Raw genomic sequence first — 24,567 nt, forward strand, 5'->3', positions numbered from 1 at the left:
ATATTTTTATTTGAGGAAACTGGGGCTCAGAGAGATTAGGTAAGCTGTCCAAGATTGCATAGCTAGCAACATTTACAACTAAAGGACTTGAGAGAGACACTGGTTTGACTTTCCAGTGAAGTTTATTGAGTTTCTTTCATCACCATAGACACTTTTTAGAATTACCTCTTGTATAATGCTAATATAAGCAGGACTCTTTTCTTTTCTTGTCTATACCCTTTTCAGTGACCATTTACTGACTCTCCAAAGAGGTCACAGCTCTTGAGACACTTTCTTTCTAATAGCCCGACATAACTCCTTCTTCCTAATAACCCGATACCATTAAATTAATAAGGAGTCCCATTTCCGAATGCAAAACCTCCTTAAGTTGACCTGATTTTCATGGACCGAACATGCACCACATGTGTCTGTCAGTAAGTAAGTAGGGAAAGCGCGGTACTGAGAATAAGATGGAGTCGTGCAGGCTGGGTCTGGTCAGGTTAGGTCCTACGGGGGCTTTACTAATTATCTCCCATTCTTGCTGTTTTGTAAATTCTGCTTTAACCTAAAAGTATCTATCTTGAGTAGTTGAGGGCAATGATTTAGGAGATTAACTTTTGAATTGGAATGTTGCTTTGAGGCATGGGGTAATGCTGATATTATGGGTCATGGGTTATGCCGATTATTGTTTAAGATAAAGATGAACATGATTTTTACTTCTATGTCTAAAAATGTGATTTTGGAAATGGAAGGACAGAACAGACTTGAGAGGCTCCTCTCTCTGTTCTCTAGAATCTCAGCCTTCTGACAGTTTGGTGGACCTGTCCCCATCTCTGTATACTGGCTGACAGTGACAGGCAGCCAGACCCTCTTGGTCTGGTAACAGTGGTCCTCGTTCCTTACGTTGACTACCTCCTCCATATGTTGACCGGTTTGTAACAGTCCCTTGGGTGGTCAACTTACAGAGGTTCTCCTGTAATTTTTTTCATGTACATTCTGCTACTCCCTCCCACCTATGCTCACCAGATTCATTCAGATACACAGGAATTACTTGTGAGTAATCAGGCCCTTCTCTGGCTCAGTATCACTGTCTAAAATTTGGGTTAGAGAAATAAAAGATGACGGCATTCACCCAACAGCTGGCCCAGTGAGTATTAATATTTGTGGGAGACATTGACCAGGATGAGTTAAAGTTTAAGACAGAGTAGCCCTTACTAATTGACTTTTTTTTTTTTTAATGCTGAGGGCTTGATTTATTCATGTTGGTCTTGAGCTGTATTTAACTTGAACTAGGAGCTAGCTTAGTCTTGTTTGGTTATTTTTAACTGGATAACTAGACTTATTCCTCCATGCTATGGCCTGCTAGTTCAACACTTACAGAACATGTCTTTATTGACTGCCGTCATAGAGGGTGAATGCGGAAACCTGGCTCACCTCTGAGAGCAAAGAGCGGTGAAGGATAGCAACTCTCAGATGGCAGCAGATGTTTCTGAAAGTGGCAGTTTGCTTTGCACTCTTAGTTTTAATGCAGAGCTACCAGATAATAAAACAATCGATTGAAGTAGGAGAATTTGGAATAGATGGAAAAAGATAGCACTTCTCTGAGACCTGCATGTTATAGCAACTTTGTTACCTGTGGAGTCATTTTGGGGGTTACTGATGGCTTTGTTCTTGTTTTTTCACAGAAATTGTTTGTATGAAACAGTATTTAAGTGATTTATTCCTAGCGTCCTAAAAGAAATGTTAAAATGCATTGGCACAGCCTTCTCCGTATTCACCAGCAGGGTGTTGTGATCAGAGTTTACTCCAAGACTGTAAAACAAAGGCCCAGGAATTTATTTTCACAGCTAATAGGGGTGTACTTGTTGCTTTCCGTGGCCTGTTTTTCTGTTTCACCCAAACCAAACCAGGTCATTTCAAGTATGTTAAAATGTTTCTTTGTTTGTAAAATCAAGAGTTTAATTTGTATTCTGACTTGAGAAAAACAAAGAAAGTAAACAGTTTGGAGGCAGTGACGCCTCCTGGGAACATGGACTCTGGGAGCATTCTTTAGATGTGTATACCTCTGTCCCCACCTGGAAATTCCTGGGCCTTGGACGAGTCACTAAAAGGCGACAGGCCTTATTTTCTTGTTCTGTAAAATGGAAATAGTATCTAGCTCACAGGATTTAGAGAGACTTAAATAGAATTTCAGTTACTCAAACAGCATACTATTTTCCAACCTTCCATGTAGTATATTTTACTTGTCTTATTTCAGGTAAGTATAAATAGCTCTACTTCAGTTTCATTAAAGTACGTTAGACGGATATATTAATACTTTAGTTTTTCTAATCATTTTCCCTAATCATTGAACATACTGGTGGTTTTTTCCCTATTTTTGTTATTATAAAAACTCTAGCTCTTGATATTTTCTGCAGATCCTTGTGTGGATTAGTGTAGAATAAATAAGATTGTTTATCCTAGGAGAACTTTATCCTAAAATTTCACTGATTTTTAAATACTTTGCAACCATAGTTATCTTCAGTGGAGTAACAATAACAACTTGACAGTGTATAGAGACGCAGCAGTGGTCGGGAAGGATAAGAAGACTTTCTTTGGAACCATGGCACCAAAAGAAAAGAGCTGGACTTGCTGGAGCTCCTCGTAGAGTAGGAGAAGGTGGTGGAAGAGACAGGGATGTCAGTTTGGCCGCACAGCTTCATTCAGGAGTTCTTCACTTGGGTCGTGTTATTTGTACTCTGAAGTATATTTGGGGATTCTGACTCATCAGTTCCCTAGGTCAATGTCAAATCTTTTTGACATGTTATTAAGAGTTTCTGCCTTTTTATCAAGGACGGGGAACCTTTGCAGATTTAGACTGACATTTTCTTAAAAGTCAAGGAAATGTACTAAACTATAAATCATTGGGTTGATTATATGATTGTCAAGTTTGCATGCTCTTGCTGGTTGTGAATTACAGACACTTTTGATATCAGTTAAATTTAATAAGCCTTTATTAAATATCTTCTGTGTGCCAGACGTAGATGCTGAGGATGAAAGATTACCGTTTGGTGAAGGAGAAGGACATTGAAAGAGATCATTTTCAATATAAGTGGTAGAGGTGCAGTGATCAGGGTGCACGTAGACTGTTATGGGAACCGCAAGAAAGGATATTTGGTCCATCCGGGATTTTCTTTTTTTTTTTTTTTTTTTTTTTTGAGACGGAGCCTCAAGCTGTCCCCCTGGGTAGAGTGCCATGGCATCACGCTCACAGCAACCTCCAACTCCTGGGCTCAAGCGAGTCTCCCGCCTCAGCCTCCCAAGCAGCTGGGACCACAGGCGCCCGCCACAACGCCCGGCCATTTTTTTTTTTTTGGTTGCAGCCATCATTGTTGTTTGGCGGGCCCGGGCTGGGGACTCGAACCCGCCACCCTAGGTGCACGTGGCTGGCGCCCCAGCCGCTTGAGCCACAGGCGCCGAGCCCATCCGGGATTTTCAAGAGAACAGAGAAAGTGCCTTAATGACGATTTCTCAGCAAAACCTATTCCAGCTTAGAAACTGAAAGCTTGTTAGTTCAGCTTCGTTAATTATCAAAGAAGTATACATTAAAGTAAACGAAATACTTTAGTTTTAATTATAAGATTGTGAGTTTTTGTTTACTTTTGCTTTTAATGGTGATTCTCAGTATTATATTAAAAGTTGGTACAAATATAACTATTTCTTTTGGGAAAGTGCATTGAAACAACATTTTAACAGCCCACGAGGTATGAGGGTCCTTATTTTAGACACAGTGATTCCTTTAACTTATCTCAAGGGAAAAAAAAGAGAGAGAGATGTACTCTTAAGATTTCACCTGCTGGGTAACATGTACTGTGTTAGGCACTGAAGATACGGGGGTAAAGAAAACAGGCCCTGTACTCAGGGACCTTATATTGAGTAAAATCGTTTTGCAGGTTATCTGATTTTTGTAGACTAATAGATATGCCCAAGCAGCCGTTTCATTAAAAAGGTACATACGCCTCCCCTTATGCTTGTAAACATACCTCTCCTGCTGACTTTCCTCCCTCACCAAGTAACACGTGTACAGCAGAAGAGGTTAGAGAATGACAAGTACAAGTTTTATTTTGTTTTTCCCTCCTCATACGGCATCTCTGTTCTAAACCTGTACTTCTTCATGCTTCATTTCTCCCCTTCTCAGGGCTCTTCTGCACAGATCGCCTCATAACATGTGCAGTGCATGTCAAAATCACCTCGTGGATAAGATCCTGTTTTTACTGTAGATTTTTAAAACAAATTTAAATATTACATGCCATTATGGCCTGGAAAAGCAGGTAGAATTGTTTGGTTTTTAAAATAAGCCCTATGCCATTATTCTACCCTAAAGTAGTGTTTCTTTTTTTTTGTAGGTAATGATCTATCTTTTCTGAGTTGGTTAGAGTGTTAAGCTTTACTTACTAAGCATTAAAAATGTTTTGGGCAAAGGTATTTGGCTATATGGTACAATCCCATCGTGCTAGATTTACCATATAATGTAGTATTTAAGAGCATGGGCTCTGGAGCTGTAGTGCTTGTATTCTCAAATCATGGCCTTCCCCTCTTAGCTGCCTGGCTTGGGCCTATCACTACTCAGTCTCTCCAAACCCTTAGTTACCACCCTCTCTGTTTTCTTTTTCAAGACAGAGTATCACTCCTGCTCTAGCTATAATGCAGTGGATTCTTCATAACTCAGTGCAACCTCAAACTCCTGGACTCAAGCAATCCTCCTGCCTCAGCCTCCCAAGTAGCTGGGACTACAGGCATTCACTACCACACATGGCTAATTTTTTCTATTTTTAGCAAAGACCAGGTCTTGCTCTTGCTCAAGCTGGTCTCAAATTCCTGCCCTGAAGCGCATGAGCCACTGCATCCAGACAGCACCCTCCATTTGTAGGTAGCTGTGTTACAGTCTATTAATGCAAAGAGTGGACCCTGTATAGCTATCCTTATTATTAACATTTGCTATGTGAATAGTGCTGTACGTGAGCCACACAGCCATCCTCATGGATAATACTGAAGTTCTTGTGTAATCTAAGTTATCTACCACTGATAGAAAGGTGGTTTGGAGAAACAAAAGGTGCACATGAAACACTTGAACTGGCATCGTGGTTCCGGAGGAGAAGAGAGGCAGTATTGCACAGGGGAGAGTACAGTCGTTCCGGAAATACAGGAGAACCTGTGTGAATTGACCACCCAAGGGGTTGTAACAAACTGGTCAGCTTACAGAGGTGGTCAGCATGAGGAACTTCCATTGAGTACTTGCAGTGCATGTCCAGTCTGTGAAAATGAGGTCAGCTTACAGAGGTGGTCACTATAGGGAGGTGGTCAGCTATGGAGGCTCTGCTGTATGTGTTGAGTGCTTCATGAGTGCCAGGCGTATTAGTGGAAGTGGAACAGTGTGCGACCTTCATGAAGGTCTTGCAGAGTAGGGTCGAGGGAAAGTAAATGTCCTTAATGTTCATATAGTGCGAAATCAGTGCTTTCTGAAAATACAGCTTCTGTTAAACATCCAGACCTAACTGCAGTTGTTTAAGAAATCCAGGCTCTCAGGAAAGGTTGACATACATTTGAATGTTAATCTGCCAGTGACTGGGAGTGGACTGACCTAGGTAACCCTCATCCCTGCAGCGGAATTTATAGGAAAGAAGAAAAATGAAAATGAACAACAGCAGATAACAGTAGTGACTTCAGTTCTCAGAGGAACTGTTTTCTTCCTGCTCATGCTCCAAGTTCCCTTCTACTCTCAGCTTGGGGAGCATGGATTGCATTGGACAGTTTCTTGTGTCACCCAGTTGGGTAGGCAGGATGAAAGAGACCGCGGAGCAGTGACTGATGATGACGGGAACCGCAGAAAGTCGTTCAGCAGAGAGGTGGCACTTTTGAACCAATGAATCAGGACAAAGTTGTTTTTGGAATTTCCTTGGCATCCATATTTTGCAGGTCTGTTGCCTTTTTGCAGACTCAAGAGAGTTGCTCCCAGTGTATAAAATGAGAGAAATACTGGAGTGGAAGTTAGAGTCAGGAGGCTGCTAAAACAGCCAGGCAAAAACTCGCCTTGAGTTACAGATGTTGGCAAGAAAGACATAGAGAAGATGATTTTGTAATCAATAAACAGAGTTAATACGGAGACGCAGTGGAGAGTCTGGACAAATGCCAGGTACTGGGCCAGGACTTGACCCTTCTGTTGTCTCAGCCTCAGGAAAAGAGGCTGCTGCTAGTGCCTCCCACGGGGAGCCCTGGCACGTGGAATGCGCTCAGTAAACACATCACCTTTGTCATCTTTATTGTTATTTGGACTTAGCAATTGTTTAGCTGGAGAAAATGAAGGGCTTTTAACCTGAGAAAATGGAATAAGAGAAAGTGTTTGGAAGTTAGAAGAGGAATTGTTTTAGGAGTAACTGCGTTTACTTTTTTGGATGAGTTGAGTTTGATGAGTTTAAGATACTTCCATTGGCGTGGAATTCATCAAAACGATAGATTTCTGAGTTGTCCTTAAAGAATGGACAGTTGGTGCCATGGAAATAGCCACGGTCCATGATAAGAAGCAGGTGGAAATGGTGGGGAGCTGAGCACCGACTGATTCCCCTCTTGTCTCCCTGTGACCCTCCGTGCTGAGTAAAACAGAACACCTCCTTTGAGCTTGCCACTCAATCTCTTCAGTAGCTTCTGTCATCAAAATCTTTCCCCGCACTTACCTTCTTGGGGAGCCAACGAGCACATGTGATTCTGTACAGGAATTATAGGAGGTTCTTAGGGCGGCTACAGCAAATCACCACCAACCGGATGGTTTACGTAACAGAAGTGTATTCCCTCACACTTCAGGAGGCCACCGTTCTGAGCCCAGGGGGTCAGTGGTGTTGGCTCTTCTGAGGCCTCTGAGGCAGAAACGTTCCCCATACCCTTCTCCTAACTTTGGTGCTCCTGGCAACCGTTGGCATGCCTTGGGTTGTAGACACATCATTCCAGTCCCTCCCTCCACCAAGATCCCTAAATAATTGTATCCACAAGGACTTTCCCACAAAAGGTCACATTGTGAGGCTTCAGGTGGATGTGAATTGGGGGGGACACTATTCTGTCCCTTACGGGGAGCAAGTGTGCACTTGCATGGACCTAATACCGGGAGAGTATGTCCTGGGAGACATGGTCTGAGTAAACAGCGTCAGGCTGATTTCTGAAGGGTTTACGCAAGAGGCACAGATCAACTACTTGCCAAGCTATGTGAGTGTCAGCTGATGGCTAACAGAAGCTTTGATTTATTTTTGTTTCAAAATTGATTTTTCTTTTCCATTAAAAATGGAATTTTTCATCATGTTGGGATCTTCTGTGTCACACCTACTATTTTTCCTGGCTAAATTCTTCATCTGTCAGGCAAGCCCTCCCAGAGGACTCCTAGAGTTTACTGTAGGAAACTGGGTGCACTGAAAGCTCCAGATAAATGCCACCTATGTTCCAGGGGCCCTCTCACTGCTGCCAGTAGTGGGGGCATCTCCCACCCCAGAGAGGGCCGGATGGTATATGGAAGGGACCCTGAGCCACTTGACAGGAGACATGAATCCTAGTCTCAGTTCCGACGCTGTAAGTCAGCTGTGAGCCCTCAGATAGATCATGGGGCTTTCATGTACGTGTTTCTCACCCACAATTTGATTATTTCGCCCTCTGAGGACAGGATGAAAGTATATATTTTTTCTCTATTCACTTTCTCAAGTATAGAAGTGATTGATTTCTTGGTACTGTCTGCTAATACTGTGCTAGAGCCTGGGTAAGCAAGAATATGTGTTTAGCACCCGGGCAGTAAGTGCTCTTCTAGTTCAGGAGGGGCAGTACCCAGCAAAGCACACAAAAAAGCACTTTCCACACTAGGAGAGTGAAGCTAGGCCCCCGGGAAGTGGCATGTAGGGGTAGCGTCTGCTGAAAAGTCCAGCTGTGCGGAAGGAGGAAGTGACCTGTGAGTAGATGTTAAGCCTGGCAGAGGGAGCAGGATGCGGGACCGATGGCAGCGGGATCAAACAGTAGGAAGGATTGGTCCCAGACCATGAGGGAGACCCAGGTTGAGAGCTGGGGCTGGAGAGACAGGGCAGATTATGTGGGATCTACCACCACAACCCCCAACACCCAGGTACAGCTTTGACTTTACATGTAGGGTCTTATAGTCGTCCGTGACCCGGTGTCAGTGTCCACACAGCCTGGGGAATAGGTATGTGACGAGTACTGTGTGTTTTAAAAGTTGTCTTGGCTTCAGTGTGGCAGGCAGGGGGACTTTCAGGAAACCTTTCAGTCCAGTAGTGATGAAGATCAGAGTCGATGGTGGGACACATTTAGCAGTCCCTTGATGAAAGTTTAAACAGAGAGAGAATGGGATGGCGTGGGCAGCTGAGTGAAAGGTGGCCTCTTGTACTGAAATCTGGAACCAAGGATAGACTGTTGGAGGGGTTATGTTTAGTTTGGGCTGTGTTGACCATGAAGTTGCTATGGAATGTTTCCAAATGGAAATACCAGGGGGTAAAATACTGATACAGAGTTCTTGAACTTGGTGTTCTCTCAGCTACAGCCATATTAAAATAAGGTTCATTCAAAATTTTCCTTGTTTCTCTGTTCTTTCTTAGAGCCCATTTGTCTTTATCTGAATTTCAGTGTGACCTTAGACTAGAAGCTTCACCTTTCTTCATCTGTTTCTTCGTGTAAAATGAAAGGCAGACTTCTCCAGCTTTTTAGGCTTAAACCTTCACTGTCCATGCTGCAGTTCTTTTTTTTCAAGATGATTAGAGGGTGGGCGTTATAAGTTTTCTAAGCCTTGTTTTTCAGAATCCAGTTTGAGCTCTTCTGGTTACTTACTCTCGTGCTAAGAAAAAGACCTATTCAGATGTGTATTGTGGGCCCTTGACAACATTATCCTCAGTAGGTGCAAAAGGAGAAAAGATGTAGCCAGATTTGGTGCAATGAGAAAGGATTTGTCTGGCCTCTCTGGACAGGGGGATTAGGCCCAGAAAAAAAAGCCCTGGCCCCTTGATCCACCCTCTTTCTGCTCTCTGGGGCTTGCCTCACTCTGGGTGGTCAAGAGGAGTCTCACCCCCTCCCAGAACTTCAGTTCATCCCAATGGGCCTTTATCTCGTGCCTCCGCCCCCCCCCCCCCAAACTTCCCATCAGTTTGAGCAGGATGAGCACCAGCTCTGGAAGGTGAAACCCGTCAGAGCCTTGGCGCTGCCTCCTTCGGTTGGAAAGAGTACCAGCTTGGGCTGTGCAAAACCTGCCTCTTTAATTTTTGTAATTTTTTTCAAAAAAACTATAGTAGCAAGTAAAAATTAGTGTACAAATGCGGGCAAACCATTCATTCTGCTTAATACCCTCTTCTCATGAAAGGCATCCATGTGTGTTTTAGGAGAATTCTCAGCCTCGTGCTGAAATGTAGGTGTCAGTGGGGACTGCCTCACTTGCCCATTGATCCTGACCTGGTTGGGCGACCTGGGTCTTCCCATTTATGTGAGCTCCATGTTCCTTCATGAGGGGAGAGAGGAGAGACGGATAATACTAAGATGAACCAAGGGACTTACCAAGTGTAAGTTCATCCTGATCTCTTTTCAGTACCCACTGGACTGTATCACTCAACAACTTTGAGTTTAGGGGATTTCAGAGCAAATCCTTTGTTCTGACGGGCTGGGTTTTGTGCACATGTCAACCAGTGAGTTGTCTCTGAGCATCAGCATAGACCTGGTGGGAAGTAATGCTTTAGGATAAAAATGGAGAAAGGTCTGGAAAGTATAACTTCCACCCGTTAGCTGAGATTGAAACCTGATCACACCCTTTCTCCATTACTTATCTCTTTAGGATGAGATATCTTAAAGGAGATTTTCATTTCCTTTATAAAACTTTCTAAAGGAAGCGCCCACTGACCCGGTAAAAAGCCCTGCTCCCCAGTTAGCCAGTTCCTATTCGGCAGGAAGGGAATAGGACGGCAGACACCTGCAGGCCAGGTCCATCCCACGGACGGGTCTCTCGTCTGTTTCAGTTACGCAGGGCTAGAGATTAGTTTACTGGGGCTTGAGATTCTTCTGACTTTTTAAAAAGACTGACTGTATCTTAAAATAGCCTAGTAGCTAAAATAACAACAACAATAATAGCTTGCCGTTCCTGAGAATGGTTGTTTAAAATCAAAGGCATTGGTTCTGGCAGCAGTTTCCCCTAGTTGGGCTCCCATAAGAGTTGCGCTAATGGAAATCATATGATTTCATCACAACAGGAAACACAGGAATCTGTTAAGCATCCTCCCAAGCCCTCTGTGAGGGGTTTCCTAAGCCTTAGGCTGCAGACACCTACACGTCCTAGAACTTGAATGGCGTGGACCCCATCATTTTAAAGAGGCTTGTGGTACTGTTGCTTCCCTGCCAGTCCGCTCTCACAGTCCAGTCGCCCCAGCCTAGACACACAGACAGTCTGTTCCTATCACCGAGTCTGAGGAGGTACTCTTATCTATCTACCTCTTGAGAGAAGCAGGGAGGCCGGCCACAGTGTATTAAACTGCATTGTTGGGATCCCACTGTGACTGGAAATGAGGACACACTGCCCACTCTGAATGGGTCGTCATACATCAGAAACTCTTGACTCCCTACCATCCTCTGAGATGCTCTTGCCACACAGGCTGGCTGTGGAAAGCCTCGCCCCCTCCTGCCCACCAGATCCACGTGCACCCACAGGCTCTGCCACTTTCTGGTTTCTCCATAGAGTAATCCCCACATCGCACCCAGCAAAGCAGTTTTCTATTTCTAGCCCCCTTTCCTTATTGAAAATCCTCCCCCAAACCAAAGTTTCAGAGATGGGAAGGATGAGAGAGACAGCAGCCCGGAGAGGTCCTTAGATGGTGGGAGGGGGTGAGGTGACTCTATTGACCTTGGGACCCATCCTTAGGCTTTTTGGAAAGTCCTGAATGGTGGGTACTAATGACTTTTTTCAAGTCACCTTTTCCTGTCGCCCTCAGCAGTCCTGGGTAGCATCTTTGGCATACTTGATTTCAGATTTTGACAGGTGATAAAAGCACATATCGGAATTGCTGCTTCACGGGGTTCAAATTCATAACTATTGACTGATGTTATTTTTGCCTTCACTAGAGGCTCTCATGTGGTCGCTGTTACTTTTAATGGATTGCTTCCTGGTACATGGAGGGGGGGGGAGCACTTGCCCTTCGTTCTGGCAAACTGCAGCTTGACCAGAGTGGAACTGGAGCTGGATGAAGAACATTTAGACCAGGCAATTGGCAACATGACTGATTGACCCCTCCTCCCCCGAAAATATAGTCAGTGTAAACAGCAATTATAAGTGTTCTTATTTGCATATTTAATTTTAGTTAAGATACTCAATGTTGTTTTAACTTCCATTTTCTGAATTTTTAACACCCTGGATGTCCTGTGTTCACAGTGTTTGCCATGCCCTTCTTTGGACCGAGTGGGAAATGTCTGATCACGATATGTCTGTCGATAGCGGTTACACAAATAAGCAGGAAAGTCTGACAGTTCTCCCTGTCTGGTGGGGTCCTGCCATTAAGCCATTGTTCTCCCACAATCTCTGCAGTGGGTTCTCATGGGATATCTTTTATTGATTCTTTCCCTTCCTTTTCCTCAAAGGCCCACATTTTCTGTTTTGTTTAGGAAGTTCCCGCTGTCCTTGGGTTCCCCAGCCACAGTTGGAAAGACATCAGAGTGTCCAAGTCAGAGTCCAGGCCTGAGATCTCAGCAGGCCAGACAGATGCTTGTTGCTTTTGCAATTTTTCATTCCCTTGCTTAATGTTTTAGGGACCAAAGACAACAGGTTATTTAAAAAAGGATGAGAGAAACGTAACTTGTAACATCGACTGGGGCTTGGGGTTACTGGGTGTTGTGTTTTCTGATATGGAACTCGCTGTTTGATAACCACTAACTAACTCTTGCCTTGTTCTTTTCTTGCAGATGAGCTCACAGTGCCTGCACTTTACCCCAGTAGCCCTGAAGTGTGGGCCCCGTACCCTCTGTACCCAGCGGAGTTAGCGCCTGCTCTACCTCCTCCTGCTTTCACCTACCCCGCTTCACTGCATGCCCAGGTAATTTATACCCCGCGGCCACAACTTCACTCCCCCCACCACCAGTCCTTTCCAACCTGGTACCCCAGAGCACACCGTACAACTAACACCTATCTAGCTAACAGATCCACCTTCAAGAGATTAATGATCCCTTCTAAATCAAGCTGACACTCCTCCAGGACTTACGAGGATCTCAGGATCTGGTCTGACAGCAGTGATATCACCCCCTGCCTGATGTCTGCCCCAAATGACACCTCTCTTTCCTTGTTGATCTCACCTCATATCACACACGAGCCTGGGGCAAGGTTATCCCTCCCCAAACCCTCCCAGCTAGCTAGAGGGCCTCACCAGAGAGGGCCGGCGTGTGCCTTGTGGTGGGGAAGGGCTGCAGAGGCCTGCTGTATAGTAGCCGGAGTTACGCGTGTCTGTGTGTGTTCCTGTGTACTGAGAAGTTTTTGCTCTCATGTTCTGTGAGAATCTAGCAACCAAAGGGGAAGCTTACAGGAGACTATGCATGTTCTTACATATGTTAGAGGAAAAATTAAGGGTTCCCTTCTCTGTTTTTAAGAAACCCTGTCAAAAAGGATGTACAATATAGTGTCTAGGATGTAATTACAGGTCATGGTCAAGAGCTTTGTTCTGATCAGCTTTCTTTCTTAGTTAAGAATAGCCTGAGTTTTATAAACAAACTCCCTGTTTCTCCCCGAAGATTGCTGTCTGCATACTAACACCTGCTTTCCCCTTGGAGAAAATGTTTCTCTTAGCTTTGCTTTTCATGTAAGTAGTAGTCTTCGGTGTAAAGATTCACCTTTGGAGATCACTACTCATTCTTTGGCCTGCAAAGGTTAATAACAAATACATAGAAAGTACATATATAGATTGCATGTACAGTTCAGCCTGGATTTTTAAAACTTGGCTGGACAAGTAGGGTTTTTGTTTGTCTTGCTTAATTTTTATTTTTACAAGGTTGGGTGGAATAAACAGCTTCCCAGAAAATTGGTCCTTCTGACTTAAAACTTAAGTTGTACAGAACTCACTGTGTTGACTCAGACCCCTGCAAGCAGCTCTTTAGCAAGTTCTCGTGTGAGCACTGGCGACCCAGCTTCCTGGGGCTGCACCCTCCATGTGTTCAGACACCAAACAGTCAAACTACAGAGAGGAACCCTGGGTGTCTGAGGGAAAAATAAAGGTGGTGGCACGAATCCTTGGCACAGAAAGTCAGTTAAAGTGTCGTGTCAGCTGTGCCTTTGCTTCAACCCGCTTGCTGCTCCTTCCACCCTTTTTCCATACCAGCGCTTAGAAACCCTCACAACTGGCAGGTCACAGGAGAGGGAAGAGGATCAAACATAAACCTGTGGGTCTGTCTGCTGAGTCACCAGGATGTTTGTAGATGACATAGATCAGCTAAATGTCTCTTGTTTTCTTACCCTTCACTGGATGGCTGTTGCCTCTTATTAGACTTTGCAGATTCATTGGCAATTAAGGCAAATGTTAATAAATACCACGAAACAGTGCAAGTTTGCATTGTCTTCTGAATATCCATGGCTTTAATTAGTGGCAAAGCCTTTCCCCATCAAGAGCTAACAATGGCCAGAAAGGACTGGGAGTGGTGGCTTTTGGCCACACCATCTCTCCTTGCTTCGTTCATGTAACAGATGAAATCAGAAATAATCTGGAGATACAGTGGGAGGAGGACCTAAAGGGTCTAGAGATACCAGAACGCCTGTGCCATTGTAAGGAAAGATGGGGCAGGACAGCTCGGAGATTAATGGACTCAGCCATTTGACTTCAGTGGGGTGTGTAGCCCTTATTGGTTACACCCCCCCCTTGAATTCTTCCTTGATCTCGAGACTTTCCCAACTTAGAATCACCTGGTTCTGCCTCCTCAGTCCTATATTTGGTGGAGCTCTCATCTGCTATCAGTGAGATCCATGTGTCCTACCTCCCTCTCGTTTGAAGCCATTCCCAGTGCAGTCTTGGACTCTGTATCCTAAAGACTCATGAGCAAATATGGTTATTGAAATGTATTTGTCCAGTATCAGAATCATAGCGTGTGGACAGATCAGCTGGTCTGACCCATTTTACAGATGAGCAAACAGACCTGAGAAGATGGAATTACCCAAAATCGTGAGTGGCTCTCCTATGACTAGACACAGGCCACCTGACTCTCAGGCCTTGCTCTTTCTGCTCAGAAGTGCTGCCTCCCCCAAAGACTTGTTCTTTAATGGAATTTTGGAAAGGCCTCTCTCCAGAGTGACCACCTGGACCTTTCTTCTCTAAGTAGATGGGAAGCCTGTAAGAAGAGACTTGGAGGCAAAGACAAGGGAATCAGCATTTAACCTTCACACAAAGGGCCTAAGAGAATCTATTAATTGGACATAGAGCAGAGTGAGGAAGGCCCAAATGAAGCATCTCCCCTTAGTGGATAATTCAGATTTTGTTTTGGAAATTTTATAATGTCCTTGGAGAAGCTTTTAAATAATTTTGCTTTTCTTAGCAATGTTGTGTTCTGTTTTGAGACATGGATTTTTTTTTTCTTCTAGTGTTTCTCTCCTGAGGCAAAGCCCAACACACCTGTCTTTTGTCCACTTCTCCAGCAAATTAGATTTGTCTCTGGGAATGTGTTTGTAACATATCAACCTACTGCAGACCAGCAGAGGGAGCTCCCATGTTGAATATGTTTGTTAACTATTTTTCTCCCCTTTTGCAAAAACTTTCTTGGCGACGCTTGAGAGATTTCAATAAAAATTTTAATCAGAGCAAAAATGGTCTCCAGTAGACTGCAGCGTTGTGTTTTCATGGTGATTCAGTTTTGGAGCTAAAGTGTTAATCTCTGACTAAGATTTTGGGAGAAGTGGGCCCAGGCTGCTAAGTATACCTTACGTAGGAGAAGACTCAGAGCGTCCCAGGGAGGCCAGACATCGAGCTTCACACTGCTGCCGCCTGCCTCCTCTTGGGCTCCCAGATGAACCGGCAAGAGCTGCCTACTGGAAGATTCTCACTTGGGCCTCCATGAGTCATCCTCTGTCCTCCGGGAGATCTCACTGCCGCAGGGATGGTGGATCAGGCTAGTGCAAGTACATAGGAAACAAATGGATACGTTTTCCAGCCTGCCTGCCCACTGCGATCCAGAGGAGAGAAGACCTGGGAGACAGAAACTGTCCTTGAAATGGAGTTGAGTCACATGTGTAGCCCTGCCCCAGTTTCTCTTGTGGTTTGGTGCCCCTTCCAATATCCCAGCTCTAAACTGAAGATACTTACTTGCCATCAGATCCCATTTTTTAGAAGTTACTGGATAGTACTGCTTTTTATAAGAGATTAAAGAGCGACACTGTGCAGCACACAAACAATTTCTAAGATAATTAATATTTTAGAAGTGATCATCTGGTTTACTTAGAAGGTCATTGGTATTTGAAATTTATTAAACACTGTTTATTATGTACGCCGCTCTGGATAGGAGACGAAGGTTATGGTCTGAAGAGTATACAGCTCTTCCTGACTCATTCACACACCTCTAGAGGCTTTTTAGGTCTAGATTCCATTTTTCCTTTTAGTCTTATTACTGATGGGGCAGAGAGAAAAATCACTAAAGTGTACTGTCCTCGCCCTGTTGTATAAATACAGCATTTACCCTCTACTAGAGTCAGAGACACAATGTCTGCCCAGAAACTTTTGCAGGTAAGTAGGACTAATAAAGTAAGTCCTGGTTATACCTGTTTTCTGTTTTAAAGGCTTCATCTGCCCTCAGTAACAGTGGTTCTTTCAGGATTCGTTACATGCCTATACGTAAACAGTTGAAAGATTATTGCACAGACTTCCTGGGGGCAGGCGTGCATGCCTCTTGGGAGATCCCTTATGACACACTGGAAAATTTTTAAAGGTTAAACCCAAAATAAATACAGAAATGAATCATGGGAAAAGAGACATGGGCAAACGGGACCAGGAGATCACAAAGGCATAGATGGCCTACAAATAGTGTGTGGGCTGCCTAACTTGAGGACTGACCCAGGATGCAACTTCTGAGAACTGGATTTTAAAACATTTTTTTAATCAGGGACTTACGTGGCAAGGGCTCGTATTTTTCGGCTCTCCTGCTTGATTGGGAGGCAGTAGCCAAAGCTGTAATGGTGGTTGGCCTGTTGGGGAACTTGTGAACAGAACCATCTCTGGGCCCTGTGGGAGGGGCGTCCATACTTCACCAAGTGCTAGCCTGCCTCCCAAAGGGGAGGAGTCAGGAGATTGGGTTCTTTGCCTCTGCGGATCCCAGGTCACCTTAGCACTTAACCCGGGACTTCCTTGCACTTGGGGCTTGGTTTTTCCAGAGGTGTATTGTCTTCTTGCAGAGCTAAGGCTTGTGACTGTCTGGAATACCCCTGTGTTAGAGGACTACAGAGGTTACCTTTGGGGCTGTTCTGCCTAAGGCTTTAGGTTGTTTTCAGACATATGTGAAAGTATTAATCCCCTGACATTGACCTTTCCCTCTAAGCCTGTAGTTCTCTGAAGGTCAGACTATGAGGAGAAACTGGCCCAGGAGTGTTCCATCTCCTGAAGTGCCATTCTTGCCCAGGTTCCTGTTTTGTGAGGCTTTCTGGAGCACCTAAGTTAGCTCTCCTAGGACATGGGACAGGGTGGGCAGGCATTGTGCTGGCAGCACCATCAGCCTTTTGTGAGCTAGTTCCATGCCTGCCCAAGAGGCAGGGGCTGTGAACCTACCCCTTCGGTAGACCTTGGAGATGCTGCTTTCTCTTTCTGAGTCTGGAAGTGGTGGAGGTACGGGAATACAGTTTCCAGCTGCCTGGTCAGACGTGGCTCTGCCACTTACAAGTTGTCTAACCTTGACTGAGCAAGTTCCTTAACCTCTCTTGGCATCAGGGAAATAGGGTTAATAATACCTCACATAGAAGATTTACAAAGTGGCTGGCATAAAGTAAGGGATTAGTAAATGTTTGCTTTAAAAAAAAAAAAAGAATCGTTCCTTTTAATTGCCTTTAAGGGCAATATGAATTTTCAGTAAGGAAAAGGGCGCCCAGGACTAAGCCCAACCTTCCCACAGGACAGTGGTAGTTAAAACCCGTAGCACACTCTGGCACACTTCGACAACACTAATGGGAGCTGGAGAGCCTGGCTATAGCCACATGGAAAGCCAGAGTCTGGAGGAACGCATGAAGGACAGAGAGTAAAATGAGGCATTTAAGGGACAGAGTGCCACCGACATTACCAAGTGACAGCGTCTGCCCTGCAGCGACCACAGTGGTGCCAGCATTGGAGGAATTCCGCCAGGCCAGGACACACCTGCCAGAAGAGAACCTACCCCTGGCAGGATCCATCCAGAGTGAGAAGCAGCTAAACTCCCAGAGAAACAGAACAGCCCTGTGGTTTGCGGTTCTCAACCTGTGGGTCGTGACCCCTTTGTGGCATTAGGAAGGCTGAGGATCGCTGCTGTCCTGAACCTTCCAGCTGATGCCTTACCTTGCTTTCCTATCAGAAACTGGAGAAGAGAAAAAGCCCCACAGGTCACCGGGCCCTTTCCTCCCTGGTCTCTCTGGTACTTCCTTCCCATAGTTGTTCCATTAGGGTTCCCCCCGGCCTGTTTCCAGGCAGGGGAGTTATCATGCCTTCCGTACTGTGGAAGATGCTCCCTTCATGGTCCCGTGACTGGAAGGGGATCCCACTCTCGGCCAAGCAGATTCTCTCTGAGCCCTTCATCCGCTGAGGAGCCCCGTAGTCGGTAAGGCAGTAAGAGACCTTGACCTTGACCTTGACCTTGTTCTCACTGGCCTCTTTAGAACCTCCCAATCCAGAGTCAAGTCATCCAGAGGTGTTGGGTTAGAGCTGCTGTTGTTGAAGCCCAGACTGGCCTGTTGGCTCTGGCCATGGCCACTGATCCCAAAAAGACTTAGAAACCACAGGATTATTACCGGGTTTGGGAAGATGGCTCAGAGTGGGCCTCGGGTGGGCACAGCAGCATCACCTCCATTTGGTGCCCGTTGTCCACATTTCTCACACGGGTTGTATTCTGTCCTCTGTAAGGTAAACTCCCTAGATCCTATGTGAGCCCCCCCCCACCTCATTAGCAGTAAAGGCCCCACCCTGAGTCTCAGTGAGGGCACCTGTACGTACTGTTTGTGAGCTCCCCTCCTCCTGGGATTAAAAAATGGATGGGGTAGTGCCCGTAGAACAGTCGGCAGGACGCCGGCCACATACACCCAGGGTGACAGGTTTAAACCTAGCCTAGTCCTGCTAAGCAACAATGACAACCGCAACCAAAAAAATACCCAGGTGTTGTGGCCGGTGCCTGTAGTCCCAGCCACTTGGGAGGCTGAGGCAAGTGAATCGCTTAAGCCCAAGAGTTTGAGGTTGCTGTGAGCTGTGATGCCATGGAACTCTACCCAGGCAGATGGCTTGAGACTCTGTCTCAAAAAAAAAAAAGTTTGGTCCAGTTGTCACCATAGGGTAGTACAGAGGGCCTGGAACCTAATTGGGACTCTGTTTTTAAATCAGACAAGATTTTAATGAGTTTTCACCTACACTGCTACATTTGAGATTTTAGGCAAGTTTTTTTGTACTGTTTTGTTATTTTTAATCTCGCTGAGCCTCAGTGTTTTCTCATCTATAAATTAGAAGAGTAAACACCTGCTTGCTTCATGGAGTTAGTTTGCATTCAAAAATAAGATGCTTGGCAGAAGTTAGTAGTGACTATGACTGCAGCTCCTCCCCCCACCGCCTTCCCTTGTCAGAATTGGTCTGGCCTGGCTCAGGGGTTCCTGGCCCTCCGTACAGTCTTCCAAAGCACTTAGGATACTGGGACTCCTGACCAAGACTCCAGTGAGTGGTGCCCGGGCTTGCTCCCTTGGTGAATAGAAGGGGCTGGAGCCAGGGCAGGAGTGGTCTGTGGCTTGTGGCAGGTATGGAGAAGTGCCTGTGGTAGGGTCAGCTGGCCGTCCATCCATCCAGGATTTTTGGCCTCCCTCCCTAGGCTTAGGCACCCAGGTACCATCCACCAATATGTGATTTCTAACTGCTCTGGAAACAAAACCAAGGCTGGGAAGAAAGTTTGGAGCTGTGAAATGTAGTCTTTATACTTGTGTGAAAGGAAAAAGTGAACTTTCACTTGAAGAAAACCAGTTGTGACAGGGGTGAGGGGGAGGGAACTCAACTCCAAATGGGATCATGTTTTATTCAGGATTTGTGCTGCCAGTGGGGAACACCCAAACCCAGGGACAGGATGGGAAAGTGGGACGCCCCAACTTAAGCGTCATGCATTCTGCCACGAAGTTCCACCCGCTTCAGTGAGCTCAGCTCCTGGGGACCTCTAATGGCCCTTGATAGCAAACATAGTTAAAAATTAACGGACTGACAGAATTAAATATGGATGACAGGCAAGCACTGTGGGCTTCATCTGACACAGGGTGTTACACGCCTGGATGCCCTTAACCCTAGTGGCGTCGTGAGGAACTCGTAAGATGTCTGAGCACATTTCACAACGCTGTTGTGCTTAAGACAGACAAGGAAAGAGGCTAGAACCCAGGAGAAAAAGTTCTCCCTGAAAGTATGTGTTTAATTAAACTAGCCTTGATTGGTCTTGGCAGGAGGAGTTCATAGTCCCAGGACCTTGTTCTTGCAGCCTAGATCTTATGCCTGCCTTGGCTTGGACTCAGCACCGCCCTGCCGTCTGACTGGGAGATCTTCTAAGACAGTGGTTCTCAACCTTCCTAATGCCATGACCCTTTAACATAGTTTCTCATGTTGTCGTGACCCCCAACCATAAAATTATTTTCATTGCTTAGCAACAAAACATGAGGAACTGTATTAAAGGGTCACGGCATTAGGAAGGTTGAGAGCCACAGTTCTAAGAGCATGTGGCTGGGGTGGTCATGGCCTTCTCCAGCCAGGCCTTTTTGGCTCACCTCTTCCCCAGCTGTTGTGGTAGGTGAGATGGCAGACTTCCCCTTTGAATCCAGTCACATAAATCTGAACATTTTGCCTAGAACCTTAGGGGTTAGTATTTTTGTACTGTAAATGATTACGCTAGCCTATTTGGTGAATTTGGGGTTTCTTGGACCAGATACGCTTGGGGCAACTTCTCAACACGGCAGGCTTTGGCATACCTTGCTGTGTAGGGCCTGAGACACTGTATTTGGTGACGCTACCCAAGAGTGGGTCCTGGGTGTAGAGCAAGTCAGGCAGAGTCGGTGGTGACGAATCAACATGAGTGGCTCATGTGAGGCCTCAGTGTTGGAAAAGTGTCTCCACCAGCTACTCGGGGCTTCATGTGGGGGACAGTGGTAGAACCTGCTTGAGAATGTCCATGCCTTGAAAACCACTTAGTCTATTTGTTTGAGATAACACACGGTTCGTTGAAATTAACTGCTTTTAACTATTTGTCAAAAGAGGGATATCTTAGTTCTGAATATGGTGCTGGAGAAATCTGCACCTGTGCTAGGAAGGGCAAGAGAGAAATCTTAGGTTTTCTGTGTGGACCGGACATCCAGGGCACCAGCTGCTGTGCTGATGTTCGGCTCTCGGCAGTTTTGTTAGGAGCCGTTGGCTCACCTCAGCCTCTCAGACCCACCTAATGTTAACCCCGGGAAGGCTGTCCAGACCAGCAGCTTCAGCACCCACAGGTATTAATAGTTGTAACATAATAAAAAGATTCTGCAGTCAGATGAACTTGGGAAATCCAGGGCTAAATCAGGTTACACAGGTTTCTTTATTTTGGAACTTCCTCAGATCCTTTAAATGTGAGACTCTGCGGCTGGGGACAGAGAACGGGTTGCTCTCACGTGTATTAACTGTAGAGCACCTCTGTCTTTTTGTGGCCATACTTCTGAGAACCTTAGTTAAGAGCAGTGTCTCCCAGACTGGTGTATGTGCAAGGTAATCAGCAGGAGGGCTTGTTCAAATGCAGATTGGACCTGCCCCTAGAGTTTTCTGCCTTTCTCACAAATTCCCAGGTCATGGTGATGGGCCAGGAACCACACTTTGAGAACCCCTGGTCTAGACTTAGCCCGTGATTCCACAGAGAAGAAAATAGTCACACCAAAGGGTATTTACTAAAAACAGTAACCATAAATTGAGCTGGTCACCTGCTAATCATGCATCGTGACTGTTTGGATGTGATAATGAGATCCAGTCACTAGCAAGGGGCTCTCAGGCTTTATGTTGTGCTACTCAAACAACGGATGGGGGATCAGAGTGGGGTTCCACCCCAAAGACTAGTCAAGGTCTTTCTGTCCTTGGCAGCGGTGTTCGGAAATAAATTGTGTGTATTTTAATCCTCTGAGCCTTAGTTTTTTCATCTATAAATGGAAGAGGATGGAAATTATTTTTATGGATACTTTAGCTTTCTCTAGCATTCCATGTTATTTTTGCTCGGAGTTTTTCGGGTGTGTCTCAGGCTCTGCTACTTTAATCTGTTACCACACTAAGGTGTTGGAGACGGACGGTGTTACCACTGCAGGAGCATTGCCTTTTAAAAGAGCATTCCTGAAGAGACACAGTGGTAAAATCTAAAGCAGTGCGTCTCCTGGGCAGTGAGTTGTAATAGTAATAATAACTGTTACTGAGTTCTAGTGGAGAATAATCCCGGGGTCTTTCATGCTGCCCACTCAGGTGTCAGTCTGTATGAAGTGCGTAGTACAGTCTCTAGCACAGACTAAGTATCAGGGTCACTTTTGGTTAAATACATTGTGTTAGTTTCTTACAGGCTCTTCAGAAGTTCCTGGAATCGTATGAATGCAGGATTGTGAGTGTGTGTGCACACATCCATTTTTCTGCAGACAGGATAAAGAAATGTCAAGGGTCATTGCCCTACATGGAAGGCCAGCCAGTTTTACTCGATTCAGATGAGTAGACTTACACCCCTACCGAACTATAGGTAGTGGGGAGCTTAACTCAGGGAGTCTGGAGGGAACCATGGGCAGTGAGTTTCAGCCAGTGTGCTATGACACAAGTGTGCCCTGAGAGGATCTTAGAGGTACCATGAAAATTTTTAAAGATCATTAAATTATTTTTGAAAAAAACTCAAAGCATAGTGAGTATATAATTTATGCCATGGAAGTTTATAGGTTCAAGTGTGCTGTAATATAAACAAGGTAGAAAACCACCACCGCAGGGTGAGGGGCGGACCTTCTCATTCCCCTCCCACAGCAGTGATGAGTGTGGGGCAGCCTGTTCTCCCAGGCCGGCCACGGGGACTAGACTTGGCCTGGGAGGCTGCGCTGCTGCCCTCTGCTGGGAGGCGGGTGCAGCCTCGTGCTTGTGGAATGAGGTGAGAAGAGCCCATGAGACATGAGGCACAGGAGTGATGAATTTGGGGGTCTGCCCCTCCCACTGCCACCTCCACTCAGAGGATCAGCCGGCCTGCTGCTTCACCGGGGCCCTCATACCTGCTGAGCACAGCTTACTCTGGACCCCCCAGCTTGGAATCTACCTTCTTGTCACCTAGGAGTGTTCTAGGCTGACAGGAGCCTGAGGACAGGCCGTCCCACGCAGTGCAGGCACACGCAGCAAGGACATGCAGCCAGCACACGGGCTGTGTGGGTGGAGCTGCCTCCATGCCAGAGAGGAGGTCAGACTGGGGAGGGAAGGAACGGGCTTCCTTCTGGCAGTCACCTTCACCGAAGCAGAACCGTACTATCCACTCTGTGCCTCTTCTTCCCGGGCAGCCCTCTCTCTTCCTGTGTCTCCATGGCCTGGTCAGGGCCAATGCCCCAGGCAGCACCAGTTCACACCACTCCACTCCACACTGACCCAGTGCACACAGACCGTCCCCTCCTGCTGTGTGTCTAGGTTCCCAGCCCCCCACCTGCCTCTGGGGCCCTGTGCCCCCTTCCTGTCCTTTACCACCTGTCTCAGGAAGGCAACTCCAGCTCTGCTCTTTGCTTAGTGAGCAAGTGGATTCAGATGCACAAAGCCATGAGCCACGGGTAGGTATGAGTTTTTCTTGTCTGTCTTTTCCCCCTTCTGCCCTCTGTCTCCTCCCTGTACTCTTTCTTTCCCCTCCCTCCCCACCCCACTTCACCCCACCATCTCCCCCCATTTCTCTTCTCTTTTCCTGTGTCCTGCGTACACTCCCGAATCTCCAAAGCAATGTGGTTTCTAGCTTGCCTTGTACAGGAAGAAATTTGGATCCCTCATCCCCGTAACTGGTATGAGTGTTGAAAGGGACTCCAGTGCTGCCTTAAATGAGCTCTGGTACCTCCTGGGGGCTCATCTAGCTGGCAGCATCTGGGATGGTCACCAGAGAAGGGAGACCTAACCCACAGATGGCCTGAAGGAGTTCCTGGGGAGGACGCCGGGTGCAGGCAGGCTTGGCACACATCCTCAGTCTCGTTGCCCCCATTCCCCATTAGGCCAGGCCAGACCCCTCTACCCCAAAGGGGCCTGGGAGGATAGAATTCCCCAGTGTGGTCCCTTACCCTGCACTGACAGAGAGGAGGTAGCCACTCTGAGAAGGTCTCTGGGGTAAAAGGAAACTTTCATGTGTCCATCAAGGGAAAGGTACTTATGTTAGCCTTCTCTAGGACCCAGTTTCTAGAATCAAGTTAAGGGATCTCAGAGAGCCTAGTCCTGGATTCTGACCCAGACCTGACCTCACTGGGCTCTTACGCAGTCACTCGGGATACACCGACCTAAGTTGATCTGCCCACCAGTAAGATAAGATCCGATGTGGCAGGAGACTCTCCACAGTCCCTCCAGAGCCTTCTACAGAGTCAGCTCATGGCCTGCCTCTGACCCCAGTGTACCCCATTCCTGCCACACTAGGGAGGGTGCCCACTCCCGTGCAGGCTGCTAATGGAGGTCTCCTCGGGTTGTAATTCCCATCTCCACCTCAGCACTGCCTCCTGTGGCAGGTCGCAGTCAGGGAGGCTGTCTCTCCCTGTGAGAGGAGCAGCAGGAAGCCGGCATCTCTTGCCTCTGTCCAAAGGCTTAGGGGCAAAATTGGCATTGCCAATAGATCAGTGGTTCTCAACTTCTGGATTACAACCCTTTTGGGGGTCTAAAGACCCTTTCACAGGGGTCACCCGAATACATCTGCATATCAGATATTTACATTACAATTCATAACAGTAGCAAAATGACAGTTATGAAGTAGCAGTGAAAATAATTTTATGGTTGGGGGTCACCACAACATGAGGAACTGTATTAAAGGGGTGCGGCGTCAGGAAGGTTTGAGAACCACTGCGATAGATGGATGTTTATTGAAGACACAGTGCACTTGCCCTTGTGTTTGTTTTTTTCATATTTTCCTTGGCATAGGACCTGGAATATCCTACCAAGTGAACAAAGTGTTACTAAGTCCATTTGTGTTTGGGGCTGGCCTTCCACTTTGGAAACCCAATGGAAGAGATGGTCTCACCTCTGAGAGGCTCCTTGCCAAAGGCTGCAGGCCCCCTCAGCAGAGCAGCAGAGGGCAGACGCCCACAGCACCAAGGAGCTGCACCTTTTCTAAAAGAGTAGGAACAGAATCTCCAGTCCTGCCAGGCTGCTGGTGTAGGTGGAGTCTTTTTTTTTTTTTTTTTTTTTT

At 46.2% G+C, this 24,567-nt stretch overlaps 1 protein-coding gene across 6 annotated transcripts in view; it reads left to right on the plus strand.

The window, feature by feature from the left end:
* Positions 1 to 24,567, plus strand: part of RBPMS (RNA binding protein, mRNA processing factor) — a 188,962-nt gene that overhangs the window by 146,443 nt on the left and 17,952 nt on the right. For 2 of the 6 annotated variants that reach the window (XR_002775219.1, XM_023517810.1), the window contains exon 6: positions 11,929 to 12,059. Coding sequence is in view for 5 of the 6 variants with exons in the window: in XM_023517810.1 (XP_023373578.1) it covers positions 11,929 to 12,059 (131 nt within the window). In the remaining variant the exon portion in view is untranslated. The other 4 variants (XM_023517812.1, XM_012810032.2, XM_012810030.2 and 1 more) reach the window with 4 other exon arrangements.

The sequence above is a fragment of the Otolemur garnettii genome, unplaced genomic scaffold, assembly GCF_000181295.1.
Source record: "Otolemur garnettii isolate 467f Iridium unplaced genomic scaffold, OtoGar3 scaffold00121, whole genome shotgun sequence".
NCBI lineage: Eukaryota > Metazoa > Chordata > Mammalia > Primates > Galagidae > Otolemur > Otolemur garnettii.